This window comes from Ptychodera flava, chromosome 9, assembly GCF_041260155.1.
Source record: "Ptychodera flava strain L36383 chromosome 9, AS_Pfla_20210202, whole genome shotgun sequence".
In the NCBI taxonomy this organism is placed as follows: Eukaryota; Metazoa; Hemichordata; class Enteropneusta; family Ptychoderidae; genus Ptychodera; species Ptychodera flava.
In genome coordinates this window covers 23,993,473-24,011,745 of record NC_091936.1, presented here as the reverse complement: position 1 = coordinate 24,011,745, position 18,273 = coordinate 23,993,473, and the positions used below count along the sequence as shown (strand labels likewise).

The following is an 18,273-nucleotide window of genomic DNA, read 5'->3' as shown; positions in this document are numbered from 1 at the left end:
TTCTTCATCTTTTTCTTGTCACATGACGTTTCAACAGATTTGCTGTATTAATTATGCAATGCAGAAAGCAAAACTATGTCACCTGCGGTTTAAACAAGATTGTTTCTTTCTTTGTCCCACTACTGGTGAAAAAAATTTCACATCACGGGGAACGGCAACTACTTCTAGGATAGCGCCCCCATGTGACAGGATTAGGTTCGCCACATTATAATGAAGTATATTACATTTGCATTGAAAATAACTTGGGATTTGTATTTATTTAACTATGGCCAAACAGTTTTTCCTGGCGCCAGTGATCAAACACAAGTACTCTGACATATGCAACTATTTTTATAGACATTACCCTCTGGGAATGGTTGAATCCGTCAGCCTTGTACACAGTGGGCTTATAAAATGTGCTTGCTCAGTTTGCCATACAGCTAAACTGTCTGCCATAATGTAATCAGTGTATCACTAACTGAAAATGACCTTGAACAATTTCAAGGATTTTAGAGTACACCCAAACAGAATTATAGAAAATGCATTACACCGGTATGTAACAAGGTGACATATGCGCTGCTGCGGTCAGAAAGAGAAGATGTGTAATTTTGATACAATATTTCCAGAGAGAAGAGCAGCCTGTACTAAGCGTGGTTCAATTTGATGTACTGTAAATGTGTTGAAATGTGCATATGATAAGGACTCGGGCAGGATATTTATCTAAACTTGGGTTATCAACAACATACAAGGTCAAAATCTCCATAAAACAAATTCTCATGTAGGCTAGCAAGTGCATGTCTAAGGCGTGGGCTGTACAGTATATAGACTGGGAGTTAAATTCACCTGACTTGGCTAGGAATCTACAAATAGCAATTTTGAAAACACCTAAATTTGTATATGAATTCAACAAAAGCTAGGAAAAGTCATCTCTTTGGTATTTTTTGGATCATTTCAATTCCATGATGGGAGATATTTATTTTTTTATTTTGTTCGGAAAAACTGCTGACTATGACGTGTTTGCTTTCACTCAGCACGTAGATGTAACAAACACATGCTCTGTTGAAACTATTTTGCATATAGACTAGAAATTCATGTCACCAGAGTGTGTATCATCTTTAAACAGGTCTTGAAAACACGTATGAAAACCAACCATTTGTCATATTTCACTTGGTAGAATAACATGCCATAACTCCTAAAGTGTAACAAAAAATAATCCAACGTGAAATGTCAACAGAAGATACCCATAGCTTGGCTCCAACCTTCAGAGCTTCAGTGCATAATGTTAACAAATTCCAAGCTATAGTCAACATGATATACTCTACTGGCAGTTTGTGTATAGCTTATCCAAACTGAACCAACTTACAACACACCGCTATGAATTCACTGAAACCAAAAATCACAACCACCGAGGACAGTACTTTGCACCTCAAAATATAACCCGGGGTTAAATGTAACATTGGCCTGAATGTATCACTGATCAAAGTAGAGTTGTTCCAAGTGAAATTAATTACAGCTACATGAGAAGTCATGCTGAATTTGTAGAAACTGAACCAAGACAGGCTTATCCCCTTAAAACTTTTCAAAAAAACAAATGTGCTTTGGATAAGGATACTGGAATGTAACAGTGAAGCTATGGTATGTATATCAAGTGTGCAAAGCTTCAGCTGCTAAAACAAGCTGTTGCCATGGTAACAGGACTCTACTTACTGTCATAAAGTGTTTGACCCTGGTGTTGAAATATTCTTTAGGGATTGGACAGTCTTTCAGATGGTCATAATATCATGGAGACTGGTTTCTTGGCTCCTTGGGTCTGACGGAACGGTTGCTACGGTATTTTAATGACTTGGCATGACTGGAATAGGCAGTGCATTTCTAAACTGGCCTTCGCTCAAAAAGGTCAAAACCGAGAACAATTCTTTAAAAAATGGCAGCTCATATTTACCAATGAAAGTACAGAGCAAAATCATTTCCGATTTCTGCTTCTGACAAGTCAATAGAAAGCATAGATGTGTAATAATTAAGAAAAGATGTACGAGACATACAAGATAGTACACTGAAAGATTTTGCTTGAAATATTACGATGATTGCAGAGCTGAAAAACAGCTGTCGAAGGAACTCTTGATTCAACTGAATGCCAACGCTGACCTGATTATACTCCCTCTGCGGTGTCCCTGGCAGCATTTTCTTTCACCATCTTAGGAATTGAAAAATTTATCTTTACTTGGCAGTACTGAGATGCCATGTATAGTCCAACACACAAAACAAAATTTATATGAAAATCGACCATTTTGTTTCCATGGAAGTAGAGTTGGATGAGGTTGTAATGCTTTCTAAATGTGATTTGAAGGCAATTTGATCGGATTGGAATTGGATAGTATTGCCAGGACACAACGGTAACTGAGAATATTGATCAGACTATAGTCAAAGTGTTGTAAAGAAATGGATCCAAAATCTAATAATGGACGTTGGGTCAAAGGTCAATGCTGCCAAACACGCCATACATAGTGTAATTGAATTATGGGACTATTTTGTCAGGTCAAGCATATAAAACACCGAGTTATGAAAAATTGAAAAATACAATATTTCACCATCAAATCTATAACATTCTAGCACAAATTCCTATAAAAACATTTTGAGGGAAGGCCTTTATTTTAGCATTCATAAGGTATTTGTGCTAACATATTATCTAGCCACAGTGGGAATTGTTTTCCACTAAATTTGGAAGTATAGAGCAATATAATAATTGCTTCAAACATTTCTACGGAATGGCCTAAAAGTAAATCTGAAATGTCACAAATGATAATTCTTGTATTTTTGATAATGTGTGCATTTAATTGCAACAATTTCTAACAATTTTAAAATGCCATTTACTAAGTAACTTATTGAAACTTCTGAAATATTTGACCATCAGATGGTGTCAATTTACTAACATTACCTTATCTGATTGGTTGTAAAAGTCACATTTTCTGATGACATGACGTCCATGAGCCAATGACAAGCTCTCTCTTGTACTTTCACTCTTGTACTTTCATCACTTTGTAAATTATGGACTGCCACTGCCAGTCAACCGGCATTTGTCCAGTTTTTAAAATCTCAGTGATTGGCCGGATCAGAAGTCGGGTGAATTCGTATCTAGATGAAGTTTGTCGCAGTAAATTTGAAAGTCCATGAGACCTTTTCTCTCCAGCTACACTGAGTTGAAAAACCTCTCACAGATGTAGGGATCTCCGGCACACTCCTTAGTGTGCATCATCCTGTGTAGTCCACTGTGACTGTGTTTCCGGGCCATCGCCTGGCAACATTCCTGCTCTGTCTGAGTCTGAGACGGAAAGGGAGTTTTCCGCTGCCTCACGACAAAGAGAGCCAACACAACAAGGAGTACGATTAAACACAACGCGGCGATGGCAATGGCAATGTATACCGGATCTGACGTCCATTGATAAGTGTTTTCAACTGAGTCTTCTGTTCTAGTGCTCTGCTTTTCATCAAGTTCTGTTTCAACATCAATTTTTTCACGGTTCTGCACATTTTCTTCTTCAATTTCAGGAATTTCACTGTCACTGTGATGATCTGCAGAAAAACAAGACAGTAGCATTACAGAAATCAAGGTATACAAACAAAATTCTCATGCAAAATACAATGGGTACAATCTGAACAAGACTACTCCCAGGAATCTGATTTCAACATCACCAGATAAGTAGTTTCCATTGATATTTCTGAACAGAAAATTGAAGAATGAAAAGAAGTTCCCCCAAAATATGTATTAACACAAAATCAACAAACTTCTTTATGATGTAGTGAGCCTCAGTCAACCTGATAAAAAAGTCAAACGGACTTGTTGTTCTTGGATTTTCTTTATTTTTCGACAACTTTCCCATTGGAAGTCGCCTTATATATTCTAAGGAGAGGTACCTTGATATGTAAAATTTAATTTTCAACAGATTCAGCATAAACATTAAATATACAGTTTGTGCAAGTTTTTAGAGAAGCCAAATGCCATTACTGATCCCATTGATAGCCCCAAGTGCTAAATATAAATATATATCAAATAGTAACTGGTAAACCATTGAAGACAGAGTAATTTGACACTTGTACACTGTTATGTCAATCTACATAATGTTAAGGCTATTGATGCTATTAATACTGAAAAGACTTTCAAGCCCCCCGGAAATTGTAGTGATATTCTGCATAAAGGGTACTTGATTAATGCAATAAATTTCACATCACAAAATGGCAGGCGCTGTCCAGTCTTCATTGATCACTGTGTTTAACTGACGTTACATATGATGAAGTTATATCTATTTTTTTCTCTAAAGCTTGAATGGAGATTATTTCCGGTTATACCTAACTTCTGACTGTCAATGAATCAATGAATGTACAGGATATTGAAGTATACTGACACTGACAGCTAAAGCAAATAAACAGCATTTTTCTGTTGTGCACACTATAATTCAATCTGATTAAAATCCAATGTAGAAATGGGTCAAGTCTTTTATGCTATCACATTGCGATCTCTTTTCTCCAAGATACATTGGCGATTGATTAAAGTTATCATAAAACATGTTTAAAATGTTGCTGCTATCTTGGACCGTGATGCATCTAGACATCATGCATGAAATACATTGTTTGTAAACGAGAAAGTATACCACAGGAGCAGTTCTGACAACCCCTCCCTTTATATAAATTATTCTTGACTGAATTCCTCTAACAAGTCTAATCTGAAGACTTTCAACTGGTTCAAAGTCCTGACCTGCCATACTTATTCACCTTCACCTAACCAAGAAGCCTGTATTCAATTCAAAAACCACTCAGCCACTTCACCACCTCAATCAGTACACTCCTCATAAAACTGACAGTCCTACATTGAAATAGAAAGTATATTGACCTTTACACAAACAATGTGCTTTGTATACAAAATGCAATATGATCCTTTAAATGTATCCTTGTATGGACTACATTCAGTTGTAAATATTTACCCTGTTCAGATTGACCACTTTGCGTCGGTGTAGGGCCGGTGCTGGGCCGGGGCCGACGTAAAATAACCAATGTGGACACGCTGCGTCGGCCTTGGGCCGACACAGTTTGGTCCCGGTGAGAAGAGGGGGTTCAGGGCCGACGCAAAATTTGGTCCGACGCAAATCGCCTGTGTGGACACGTTACGTCGGCCCTGGTCCCAGTTGACGCCCTCACATGTTCATTTTGAGTAACGCATTGGCGCGTAGAATATGGCGGTTCATGGGACTAACTGGAGCTGGAGCACGGAGGAGACATAAAATGACGAGTGGTAGTCATATTTGCCCTTCTTGTGCGTAAAAACCGCCGGAAAATCATGAACAGTAGAAACAGCGCGCCAGTATTCAAATCCGCCATCTTGAACCTTGACAGGTCAGAGGTCACAAAGGACGGCAAATTTACGTCGGCCCAAATTCAGGTACCGGTAAGTGCGGACACGGACCAAATCTGTTCCAAAAGGAGGATTATTTTGCGTCGGCCCAAATTTCAGTGGGTTGCCAATGTGAACATGGCAAATATTTGACATAAACACACACATAGGTATCTGTGTTGACAGGTTGAAGACTGGGTATTTGAACATTGTTTTGGAAGTACAATAAGAAGCTGTTTGGTAAAAGCCGAACAAAAATAATAGCAAATATATTTAAATTTACAGCTACTAGTGGATATCTAATTTTCTCAAAAAAGTTTTAATGCAAGGCCATGCAAGTTGTAGCCATCCACATGGGAAGCAACAGCAAGAGTTGCAGATCTCAGCATCTCTTCTCGGGGTAGGTTTTATCTGTCAGAAGAAGGCATTATTACAGTACTCCATTTTTCAGTGTGCTACCACCACTACCATTGAAATATTTTGGTCTGACCCTATTGATTTGGACCACAAAGCAGGATTTCTACATGGGTACATGCTGTGAAACACTGAAAAGCTTGCTGTGTTGATGATTCAATACATACCTTGAACATTGGTCTCTACGTCTGATGAAGGAAAGGAGGGACTTGTGTGTAGGTTACACATTGGTTCATTGCAACACACCAGTACTGGCCATAGTGAGGAATCTAACGCTTCTGGCTTTCTAAGAAATATAACAAAGAATATCTGATTGTTGACAGAATAATAGAACAATTACATGGAGTGGGAAAGTGACATGATAATGTATTGATTCTCTGATTCTGAAATTATTTCATTTTCATGGTAATATTATATGTATATATATATATATATATATATATATATATATATATATATATATATATATATATATATATATATATATATATATATATATACACATATATATATATACACACATATAATATATATATACACATTATTAATTAACTTTTCTTTTGAAGAATTTGGACATACGAAGTGATCTTTTGATAGTTCACTGGTAAAAGTTGCTTCATTCGATTAAACTGAGGGGAATACTTTCAATTCATACAAATTCGTTTTTATCAAAGTACAAATGTAATATATAAGTTAAATATTTGTTGGAAATAGTTTATAGTCAATATAACTCAAGTTAAATATTTCTTTCCTTTGGTCTACATTAAGAAATATCAAACTATTATCTAAAGATTAACTGCTTTACAACAATTCCCCTTTCTCAAAAAGTATTAAGACTGCATAGGCCTGGCTTGTTTGTTTTTCTCAACTCCCCAGTATTTGGAAGAGGTATGTGTGTAGAATAGTGCCTGCTGCATACCAGTAAACATATTGGAGGCTCTGAGAATTAGCGACACCATTCTTGGTGGATTTTTTCATATGAATGAGCATTTTCCTATGGATTGTTCTAGAGTGTGTCGTTTGTAGTATGATGTCAGCTTTGTTGCAGATACTTTCCATTCCCAGTCAGCCACTGTACACATTTTTTTCAATCAGCAGTAGAATGCGATGAAAACCTGCACTTTCTGAGAGAAAATTTGATGTATGTCATTCAAGTAGATCGCCATTCAGGGTGCCTTTATGACCTTTGCTAAAAGCCTACCTTTCAACCACTATCTGAAATTCAGTTCAGACTAAATGACATTGTTTGCTAATCTGTAAATACAAAGAACATATGTAGTTTCTGAACGTAAAATACCAGAGAAAAAAAGGAATTTGCTATGGCCCACACACCCTGCACTTTTCGCCTTTCTACAATCTAAACTTTTTTTGACGTGACTGTATTGGAATCTCATTTTAAACAGCTGGGCCTTGTCACTAAGATCTTCAAGTTATTTGCCACGGTGGAGTTACAGCAATTTAGAAATACATGGCACAACCAAACAATTACTGCTAACAGCACTGTCAATAATGTACAGACTTCTACTATTCCTTAGGTAAAACCTTATTGTTCTTTTCAAATGCAGAAAAGAAAATCATATGAAATATTTCACTATATATTTTTTTGTTAAACAAATCCAGAACAAAACTAAAAAATGTAGCTGCAAGCGCAATCTTTCATAAACAAAACTGTAAAAGTGATCCAATAACCTCTGCAGTTTGTCTATTTCTGGCTCACTGGACGTTTAATACTTTTAAAAAATTATTTTCCATGCAATATATGGATAGCCAGCTGGAAATTCTATGACCAAGACTGCAATGTTTATCCTCTCAGTCTGCACATAAAGAACCATAGCTTTCTTCCGTACAGACAGACCCCGCATGCAATAAACATATTATTACAACTGTAGCACATTCTAGAATTTTATTTTCCTGCTGGCTCCAGCACAGTTGAAGCAACAGCGGGCAATGCCTTTTGTATGAACCAAACATCGGTTTCAGATGGCATGGTTACATGACTTTGCCAGCAACATGGGAGTGGAAAGGGGAGGACCCCTGAACACTGTGTTATGCTAAGAGTCATGCTGATTAAAGAGTCTCTCTATTGGCACGTGTGAGAAATATGTATATCACGCTGTTTTGAAAGTCCCACAAGTGCTGGTCATTAGTGTTCTTTGTGTTTGAAAACCCCAACTGCAACCATGCACTTTAGTCTACACAGCCTATCCTTTGCTAGCATGGGGCTATACATCTAGATTGACCATGATAAAAACACCTACCAGGAGATCCTTCCGTGAGGTTGTACAATTTATTTTGTAGAAGTCAACAATAGGGTACAATTAGGCTCTGCTGATTACAAGAAACTTTTCAATCATAAAGTAGAAATCACTGACCCCCGTACCAGTTGCACTGAAACTATCAACACATTTGAAGGTTCAACCCAGAGATGCTTGCATGCACCAATTCTTTTCAAGCTAGCTGTCATCCCTTAGTTTCTCCCCAGAGCTATTATAGAGTGGTGGCCGCCACTCTATAATTTTTGGTAAACAATAGAAACTCATTACCATAACAATTATAGTTATTGTTATGCAAATTAGCCGCCACTCTAACAGAAAATCCTGGGGAGCTAGCTGTCATCACTTAGTAATTTTGGTAATACTGACATATCATTTCATGACATTGTTTAAGTCTTATATTTAATCAAGAACTAGCTCATTCTATTGACTGAAGCTATGTTTCATTACTACTACAAGCTGTTGAAGATGTGCAGCCTTCCCGGGGCCCTCTCTACTTGTAGGATGCACATGGAGGAGTAAGCTGCTACAGTTCTGAAACCAGTCTGTGTCAGCTCAGAGCATATCTACAGGTTTGGTACGAGGGGGTGGTTTTCCAATGGAACATTTGAAAGAAATTGTTTCTTGTCATGGTATTATTTATGTACTGTGACTTTGTCAGCCATGTGCCGACTGTCATCTCACCAGAATAAATAATATCTGGCTCTGAATAACAAATGACAAAGATAACGTCATCAAGATGGTATTTTATGTCAGTGAAACAATTACTTGCAATATTTTTACCATAAGAATCTTCAAGCCTGTCATAGATGAGAAAAACAAAGCAGTGTAAGATTAGAGAAAACATTTTATGTTCTTAGTGATTTTTTCGTTGACATATTCGTGATGATGTTAAAAATTAACTATCATTTTCACAAACAAGCCTTCGTGAAGTACCTGAAAACAAGATAACATTTACACAACAATGGATGAACAAATCTTCAGCCATAGTTACCCTTCAACTGAATTGAATGAACTTTTAATACCTTACATTTCTCACATACCCAATTTCCCAATTTCACTACTCAGTGTCATAATTTCCAACAAACTATGGGATCTAATAGTAGGAATGTTTCAACATTTAAGTCTTGATGCACTCAGTTTTTAACGCCTCCTCAGAAAGCTGTACATACAAAGTTAATTTAGCCAGTACATAATAATCATTCATTTCACTACAATACCATAAATGTTTACATTTGATTAAATCTATCATTTCAAAGAAAGATAAACACGACTCTGACTGTATTGGAGATCTGTATGGAGTACTCTATCTAATTGTATAAGTAACAGTTAAATTCATAAAACCTTGCATAAATCTGGATTCTTGTGTCAACACTCCTAATATCAACATAACTGTGACAAACTACAGCTACATTATGCTTCTTATCTCAAAAATGACCTTCCATAGTCTATTGACCCAATATTCTTACATCATATCCTTGCTAGCTATCAGACTTATACAGATAGGAATGCAGTGTCTGCTGTGGTAATACAGGACCAATAAAGTTAACTTGTTTTGACACTGCATAGATATCAATTTTGAAATCACACCAGAACATACGTGAGGTTTGATCACTAGTAATACTGCAGATACCGGATTACAAATAAAGTAGATTCTGGTAGTGTATGAATTCTCATATTAAACCTCTTAGCATTAAATATTATATCCCTATTGCTTTCCTTGTTAAAGTTGGACCTCTAGATTGGAAAACTGGGGGTGAAAGTGTCAAAGGTGGGTGAACTGATGTAATGCCACTTCAGAAGTTGGAAAAATCGGCAATTGAGACTGGAAAAAGTGTCATATATAAATTTAACCAAATAAATAATGCGTACGAGCCAAACCTTTGCTAATTATTCATTCATTACAGAACACAATTATCCTTGAGACCTGAAACAGTAAAACCTGTTCACTTCCTAAGGAATTCTTGAAATACATTTATATAAAGAAGGAAGCTGCAGTATCCTTTATACTGTTCAGCAAACTTCCCTGTAAACAGGTCCACAATCACCACTGATGGCAATGGCTTAGGGCCAAACCATGGTGGTGAAAGGGTTTAATGCACTTTACTGAATAAACATCTTACATATATCTGTGTACAGTTGTTGAATGGGACAGTGACAGTCATTTAGAATTATAAGCAACACTCCAGACATTTTCCATCCTGTTTATCAATTCTGCACATTTTCATGTAAAGAAAAGCCTTCTAGAAAACTTGTTGTCACACGTACAGGACTTTATTCATTGTAACCTTCACAGTCTTGTTGTAGTCATATATGTCCAACAGCTGCTTTCTACATTAAACTCCAGGGCTTATAGAACTGTGTGTTTACTATGTTGATTGTTTATAAAACAATCCTGTGTACATAGAATAGGGTTAGACAGACTGAGATAGTCTGTGCGCCGACCCGGTCTATCGTTTCAAAAATGTTTTATTGAGCGCACACTTTTTAATCACCTCCATTCATAAATCCTTGCTTAAGAAATATAGAAAAGTCCATTTTCAATCTGATTTGCTGGGGCAGAGCGCTAAATTCGGCCGAAAAGTCTCAAAAAACAAAGCAGATGCAAATAGGGGTAAAAGGTCAGGAGCTTTGTTCCCGATAGCAACAAACGTTCTCAATGGCGGCTGCCGCCACATTACCTTCACATGGTCCAATCAAACAATGCATTCCATAGTACAACATTAAAGCTCTATTAGCCATAATTGTTTTATGTTTTTTCCTTTATTTTTGTTCTGTCCGAAAAATGCACCATCAAATTCTTGCTTCACTCTAAAAATCAAATTGAAATCTCTAGTATTTAAGATGGAGCTGCATGTTGCTGACACAGTTTTTTCAAAACAATATTTCTCATCTAAGATGACAAGGAAACCCTTCATACTATATATTTTCACAAAGCAGAGACTCTTAAGTTTAGTATGAGAGCAAACGTTTACTTGAATTACAAAATACGCTGTGTTTGGTGCATCACGCCCTTAATATAAGGTCTTCATGCCTCTGAAGTGAAAGACTTAAACTTTTGCTCAAACTTTCCTCAAGGAAACTTTCAAACATTGTCAAGAATAAAAATCAGGGGTCACTGTGCAAAGTCTGGTACTAGAGAAATACTGAGTTACCTAACATTTACTGATATTTGAATTCAAAATGGCTGCCAAATCTGTGTTAACTCTTTAGGGAATATAATTTTTTAATTTAGGAAAAACCAAGACAGAGAAAATTTTTCTTACTCAAAGAGCTTTAAAATGAGCCCCCATAAGTGGTAGATCAGAAAAGAATTGTAAAAATTTGAGAATCCAAACATCTGTCCAAAGGTGTATTCTACCTAAATCTTCTAAATACCGCATGTATATAGGAAATATCCAAATTCTTATTTTGTCAAATTGACTGTAATTGAATTTCATTCCATGTGCACACACCATTATCACATATTGTACAAAATGCATTATGTTTGCTACTGTTACACATGTATGTTACTTATATGCAAACATACTGGTACTGGCTTTACAGAACAAAACTAATGAAAATGTTATCAAAAGTTGCTGCTATTTTCCATTGAAAGACAGTATGACTGATGAAAATAAAGTATCATAATGCTTTTAAAATTCAATTTTCAACTCTATAGATCTTTTTCTCTGATCAAGTGTGAATCATTTGTGCTGCTTAAACATTCATACGTATGGAACGATAAATGTGAGGATTCCTGGCAAACTGCTGAGTCAGCATATTTTTTATTCTTCAATAGTGTAGAAGGCAATGACTAATGGAATTCATCGAAATATCAAACACCCACAAAATGAAAAGTTATTTTCTTTCTACGATGAATTCACTAAGCGGCTGTCAGCTCACTTTCCTATGCACCAGCTACAAATGAAACATTACCTCGGCATAGCCTGCTGAACTTCTGAGTAAAACCTAATGTATCCCGTGGGAAGTGTCAGCTGTGGTACCTTTATAGCCAGTAAAAGTGATACAACTGTGCAATATGCATGCTCACCTATTTTCACAGAGCAGAGTTGAAGTACTATCAATACAGCCTCTGGTGATAGGGTTGCCGCCGTCTTTCCTCTCGAGGTACTGTGAGAAACAAAGTCTGGAAGTATTGCACACTCTGGTATTCATTTGATTGCATTCTAACGTGGTACAGGCACACGGAATGGAGTCCTCTTTAGATTCTGCAAGATTAATACAAAATACTCACTAAAACACACACTGCTATTTCCTGCTTTGTAAAACATCAGCCCCCGCAGGGGTATAGCATAAACCATTGGCCTCCATGTTGTAAATATTACAGGCATCGGTCTATTTGCATAGCATCATAGAGTGGAAATAAAGGACTGACTCATGAGAAAGCTTAGGATTAGCTACAGAATTTTTTTCAAGCTTTGAATTTTTTATAATTTTGCCTGATTTTGATGAATTGAATGGTGTATGATATGGAATGATATCTAAAGTAAAGCTGTAAAACCATTGATAATTGTATCAATACTATGACACATTAACTAGTTCTTTTTGATTTCAAATCAGATGTAAATTTGTGAACATTTTGGCATAGACACTGACAGCAGGAGACTCAGAGAACACACAACTCAAGGATAATCATCACTGATACCGAACAAGGAGCCATCTCACTGATTGAAAAAATTCAAAATTGAAGAACATTATTTTACCTTAAAGCCTGGTGCGGACTTAATCCAAAAATCTCGTAACATATTTATATAACGATTGCAATTCCAAAGGAAAACAAAAGACAGAAATATCTCATAATCTTCTTAACACCATAGTTAATCCCGATCCCGGGCCTTTTCACGCTGGGGTTTAAACAGGCAGATAATTTTTATGCAAAAATCTAAGAATCATTATCTTTAAGACGTATTCATACATTTGAATATACTGTTAATCATCTCTAGTTGATTTTATTTTGCTTTGAAAAAAATTTGACAGACAGATAAAAAATAAATTGTACACAAAACAGCTGGCAGCTCCACTCTCCCTAGTAACATGACCTTGGTATTAACTACAGGAGAGTATACAAACATGCTATTTTCTTGGAAAACCATGCAACTTGAATACTTCAATTTATCCACTTAAAATAGCTGTCAACTTCTAAAGGTACACTTGTACACTTGATGGGTACTACATTCCATATTAAGAACCATGGCAAAAATGACCTACTACTACATTTGTACTTGCAGGGGTCAGGTTAGCTCTGTTTGGCAGGGTTGTGTGTTATCGGATATAGGCCTCCCACCTCATATACCTATAGTCGGTAACACACAGCCCTGCCAAGATGCAGAGCTAGGGTCAAGTGTGTCAACAATCAGAGCAGTACAATGAGTTCTTTAAGTAGTGCAGAGCATTTCATATCTGGGGCAAATGTAAACTGATGAGATGTTCCCTTCTGAGATGTGTCCTTGGTCATTCCAATACACACTCATTCATTATTAGTTTTGCAGGTTCTCTGTGTTTACGCTAAGCAAATTTCTGCCATTTCTGAATCACATTACTGTCCCCATTTACAAGCACACAAATCACATTTGCTCCCATAACCTCACAGTATTCCCCATGTTAATGTCTTTTTCCTTCATGTAGCTGGACAATCATCCTCTCACTGTTGCAATGCAAGGAGTACTATATAACTACTCAAAAGAAATACAATAGAAAACCTTGATTTCAAGATTAAACCTTTTTTGCTTTGCTTGTGTCAAATATTCACAATCGTAGAGAGATATAGATTTTTGTTGAAACAAAAAAAATAATATGTTGACAAATGAATTTGTCCATACCTGTCAATTTTATAATATGCTATAAAGAATTTTTATTCTAAAACACTGATTACTGTCTCTGGAAGAATTGTTTCACAATCAACCATAATCAATATTTCTTAATTGATCAATTTCAAGGTTTCTGAATCAACTATAATCAATATTTCTGATTCACTCATAATCAATGTTTCTGATCATAATCAATGTTTCTGAATCAATTGTAATCAATGTTTCTGAATCAATTGTAATCAATGTTTCTGAATCAATTGTAATCAATGTTTCTGAATCAATTGTAATCAATGTTTCTGAATCAATTGTAATCAATGTTTCTGAATCAATTGTAATCAATGTTTCTGAATCAATTGTAATCAATGTTTCTGAATCAATTGTAATCAAAGTTTCTGAATCAATTGTAATCAAAGTTTTTGAATCAATTGTAATCAATGTTTTTGAATCAATCATAATAAATATTTCTGAATCAATCATAATCAATGCTTCTGAATCAATCATAATCGATGCTTCTGAATCCATCATTTTCAGTGTTTCTGATCATAACGTTTCTGAATCATAATCAATCATAATCACTTTTTCAGAATCAATCACAATCAATGTTTCTGAATCAATCATAACCAATGTTTATGAATCAATCATAATCAACGTTTATGAATCAATCATGTTTATGAATCAGTTATCAATTAATCAATTAATATGTGTGAATCAACCGTAATCAATATTTTTGAATCAATCATAACGAATGTTTCGGAATTGATCATTTTCAATGTTTCTAAATCAATTATATTAGATGTTTCTGAATCAACCATATTGTATATATTTGAAGTCTCCAAAGCAGTGAAGCTTAACTATTCAGTAAGAATCTTTTACATTGCAAAATCTCCTCACATACAGAATTTTCTATATAAGTAAGTTGTAAACATAATGGCCTGTGCTGGTTTAAATTTGTGAACTCAATTTCCGTCTGAACGATCTATAAACTAGTGGTAGGTTGTAAATGCATTCCCTGGGTTTACAGCAAGTAATTCACAAATTGTAAACTAAAAATTCACTTGACTTTTTTCTTAAGTATTTCTGCCTCTCTGGTCTACATTACCAGACATTATACACCACACTGACTCAAAAGATTCTCCCCTTTTGGAACAGTGGTTTCTCCCTACTTAAGTCTCTCTTGTGAAGTGTTTCAACAGACCTGAGGGTATCGGTTTACATGCAATATAAACTGGGTATATTTAGAATGTAAACATATGTATAGCCGCAATGAAACCCAAAATATCAATATGTCTGTTGTTGGTCTTAACAGAGTTATAAAATCACCATTGAAAATCAGTACACTATTCAGGCTGTGAAAAGAAAGTTGGTCAGACTGTTGCAAACATAGTTCTAATCCAGCCATGTCTACCAGCTGTCAAAATTATCAAGCTACCCATGACACATCTGTATATGGATATGCACCTGCACGGCTTTCATCTTGCTGGCAATAAAAAGACACTGCCGACAGTGAAAATGTCATCATCTGTTTATCAAATATCAATGCGCATGACTCTGCATTTCCTCTTGCACACACGTAGACCAAGTTTCAGGCCATGGTGTCGCCATGGTTATGTGCCAAAAGTGTACACTAGCACTTTGTCAATGTAACACAAACCACTTGAAATGTCAAATGCTTAAAACTCATCACACCATCAGTGTGAATGTGTTTACTCTTCCTTGGCAGAAGCAGATATTTTCATGTTGTGTCATGCAACTTGCATTATGATATTTTCAATATTGCCCTACATTAGAAGAGATTAAGCATCTGCTATGCTACCTATGACAGCTTTAATAGCTCTAATCACTCTATTAAATTTGTGTGGCTCATTGTTGCCTTTTTTCATGTACAGGTAGGTATAAAATAATAAAATTGATATTTAAAGGCCAGGAACTTGATCCCCAAGATCAAGTTTGTTCCAGTCTGTAAGAGGATTATGGAGTGTCATAGCATCCTGCAATCATCAGACAGTTTGATGATAACAGGATGCATGAAATTTTAGTAACAGATGAATTGTTACTTTGTACTCAAATGATAATGCTCTTCTTTTAGTATTAATTTTCCATGAGGGTGGAGGAGGACGATAGATATATTATAATATATAGTATATATATATATATGTATATATATATATGCAAAATAAGAATTAGGACACCATCTCAGACTTATAAGGAAACACATAACTGCAATGTCAGTTAAACTAATAGACTGGTAGTTTATTTTGAAGGAGGATTGGGACTTGTTATTTGAACAATACCTATCTTTGTGTTCCCTAGGGATTTAGCCTGGTATTGTACCTGCATAAATGAATACATGACACCACAACACTATTTTTCTCACATCCCTGCCAACAAGTTCACTTGCGAGGTTCTCTAACAATTTCACTGAATGTCGAAATTCCGATGAGATCGTGAAGTGCAGGGTGAAATATTGAACCTGAAGCAGTGGCAATACGAAATGTTGTTTCACTCGAGCTCAAAGAAGTACACTTGTGACACCAATTGGTTTACATCAATTGTCAGTCGATGGCCTCAACAATGCGTCTTTACAGTGACAGAAGTCTATTGCGCGGTCAAATAGAGCACCTGCCTGCTTTTCATCGCCTGGGCGAATGTTTTGTCACCTAGCACAATATTATTAGCACCTTTCTTTCTCTCTTTCTTTTTTAACTTTTGTGCAAACAGAACAAGGGAAGTCAACAGTGGGCTATTCACGACACTTCGGGATTAATATTTGCGCTACAGGTTTCTTAGCTTACAAGACAACTGGGGATGCCGGCGGTTTTTCACATCCACGTACAGAGAGTCCAACAGCCAACAGATTCAGCGAGATTTCTTGAAGAATTGATATCATATTATCCGATTCCAATGCCCATGAGATGATGGGTGGTGCATCTTCGAGATATCGTGACCCACACAGTCGAAAATAATCTACTGTGATGTAACTGTCAGACCACCGGGTTTGCCACAACTCAAGTCTGGACGGCAGACTAAATATTTTTGACGAGGGGAGAATGTTAGTTTAGTGGGCCCGAGCTGCACCACATACCACTACTCGCACAGATCTGCAACACTCTCTGGAAAACTTGCTCCGGAGTGTACCTTAGTAGTTTATCGTTTGTGATAGCGCAGCTGCCAAATCTTGGCAAAGACAGAGATTTCAAAATCACAGACACTTCCATTTGATCGAACGTTCGCACTTCTCTTATAAAGTTAAACTAGATTTCATGTGTAAATAGGTTTGGAATGAAATTTGTTTCTCACTGCTAGGTCCAGTGTTGCAAAAAAGCTCTGACAAATATTGTCACAGACAATCGTTCAACTTACGGACTGTTTTTTTGACATAACTCAGAACTACAAACACCAAAAACTTCAGTATGAATTAGCCACAAAATATGTACAAAATTCACACACTTTGTTCTTGTTGCTTTGAAAACCGTGAATCTCGTTAAAAACTTGGGTGAAAGCATTTGGGTCTGTGTTGTAAGTCAACTCACGGTACGAGAAAAGTTGGAAGTCTTATCACTATCAGTCTGTAAGTACTTTTGTATGACTTGAGCAAGAGCAGCAGACGATATCGTATCAGATGTTTTATATTTCGTCCACTTACCTTTCGCCAGCGCCAGTAGCAGAAGGCCCGGGACTAACAGCCAATACTGGTGCCAAAGCACAGCCATTTCCTTGTGGTGACAATAATTGGTCGCTTATTTTTCAAACTAATTGCGGCTAATTGCTGCGGTTGCACTTTTACTGCTGCTCTCCTCGGGAAGCGGACGTCATGACTGTTCTGGTAACACCGGTCACTCTGCTCTGCTGGCTTGTCTCAGTGAATGTTTACATCGATTAGTGGAGTGATCCACTATTACAGTGGGGGTGTTAAGGCGCGGAAGCTAGCATGAGCGAGCAGGAATTTCATCGTCTGGTCGCAACTCTTGACAGTCACGGTCACGGTGTGCGTCATCGTTGTAAAATATCACATGATAACGATAGTAATTTGAAATATTGTAGCCTATCTTTATTTCGTGCCTTGAATGTATGGTAAATGGCATGACCACACATCCCGCATTTCTGAAGGCGAAACCAAACATTGTACCACCCCAACAAATTTTAAAACTACAACATGGAAGTTGATTTTTTACACATTTGGGATGGTGTTTTATCTCTTGATGCTACACTTCACGGCGTTTCTCGTAAAAAAGTTTGAGACCGAGAATATTTTTTCAAATTTCACAAGTCGTTCTTTTTGCTACTATTGCGCCATCTAGTAAGTAATTGATTTCCTTTTGTTTTTGTAAAATATGCCGATTGTACTGTCAAGGTATTTTGGCAGAGGATTTTGTCAGAATATTTCGTACAGACTTGATTTGCGTTTATGTACGAA

General features: G+C 36.5%; 1 protein-coding gene across 1 annotated transcript; it reads right to left on the bottom strand.

The window, feature by feature from the left end:
• Positions 1 to 2,795: 2,795 nt before the first annotated feature.
• Positions 2,796 to 17,710, bottom strand: LOC139140444 (BMP and activin membrane-bound inhibitor homolog). Its single transcript, XM_070709732.1, has 4 exons — positions 17,503 to 17,710; positions 12,083 to 12,260; positions 5,944 to 6,062; positions 2,796 to 3,549 (listed from the first exon to the last, which is right to left on the bottom strand). The coding sequence occupies exons 1-4, from the start codon at positions 17,567 to 17,569 to the stop codon at positions 3,167 to 3,169; spliced, it is 747 nt and encodes a 248-aa protein (XP_070565833.1). The 5' UTR covers positions 17,570 to 17,710; the 3' UTR covers positions 2,796 to 3,166.
• Between the last annotated feature and the right edge of the window lie 563 nt (positions 17,711 to 18,273).

What these genes read in the sequence shown, in the direction of transcription:
- LOC139140444 (XM_070709732.1), bottom strand. Translation starts at nt 17,569, where the DNA reads ATGGCTGTGCTTTGGCACCAGTATTGGCTGTTAGTCCCGGGCCTTCTG. An exon ending in GCTACTGGCGCTGGCGAAAG is followed by an intron (nt 12,261 to 17,502) that starts GTAAGTGGACGA and finishes TTAATCTTGCAG; the next exon opens with AATCTAAAGAGGACTCCATT. An exon ending in ACTCTGCTCTGTGAAAATAG is followed by an intron (nt 6,063 to 12,082) that starts GTGAGCATGCAT and finishes TATATTTCTTAG; the next exon opens with AAAGCCAGAAGCGTTAGATT.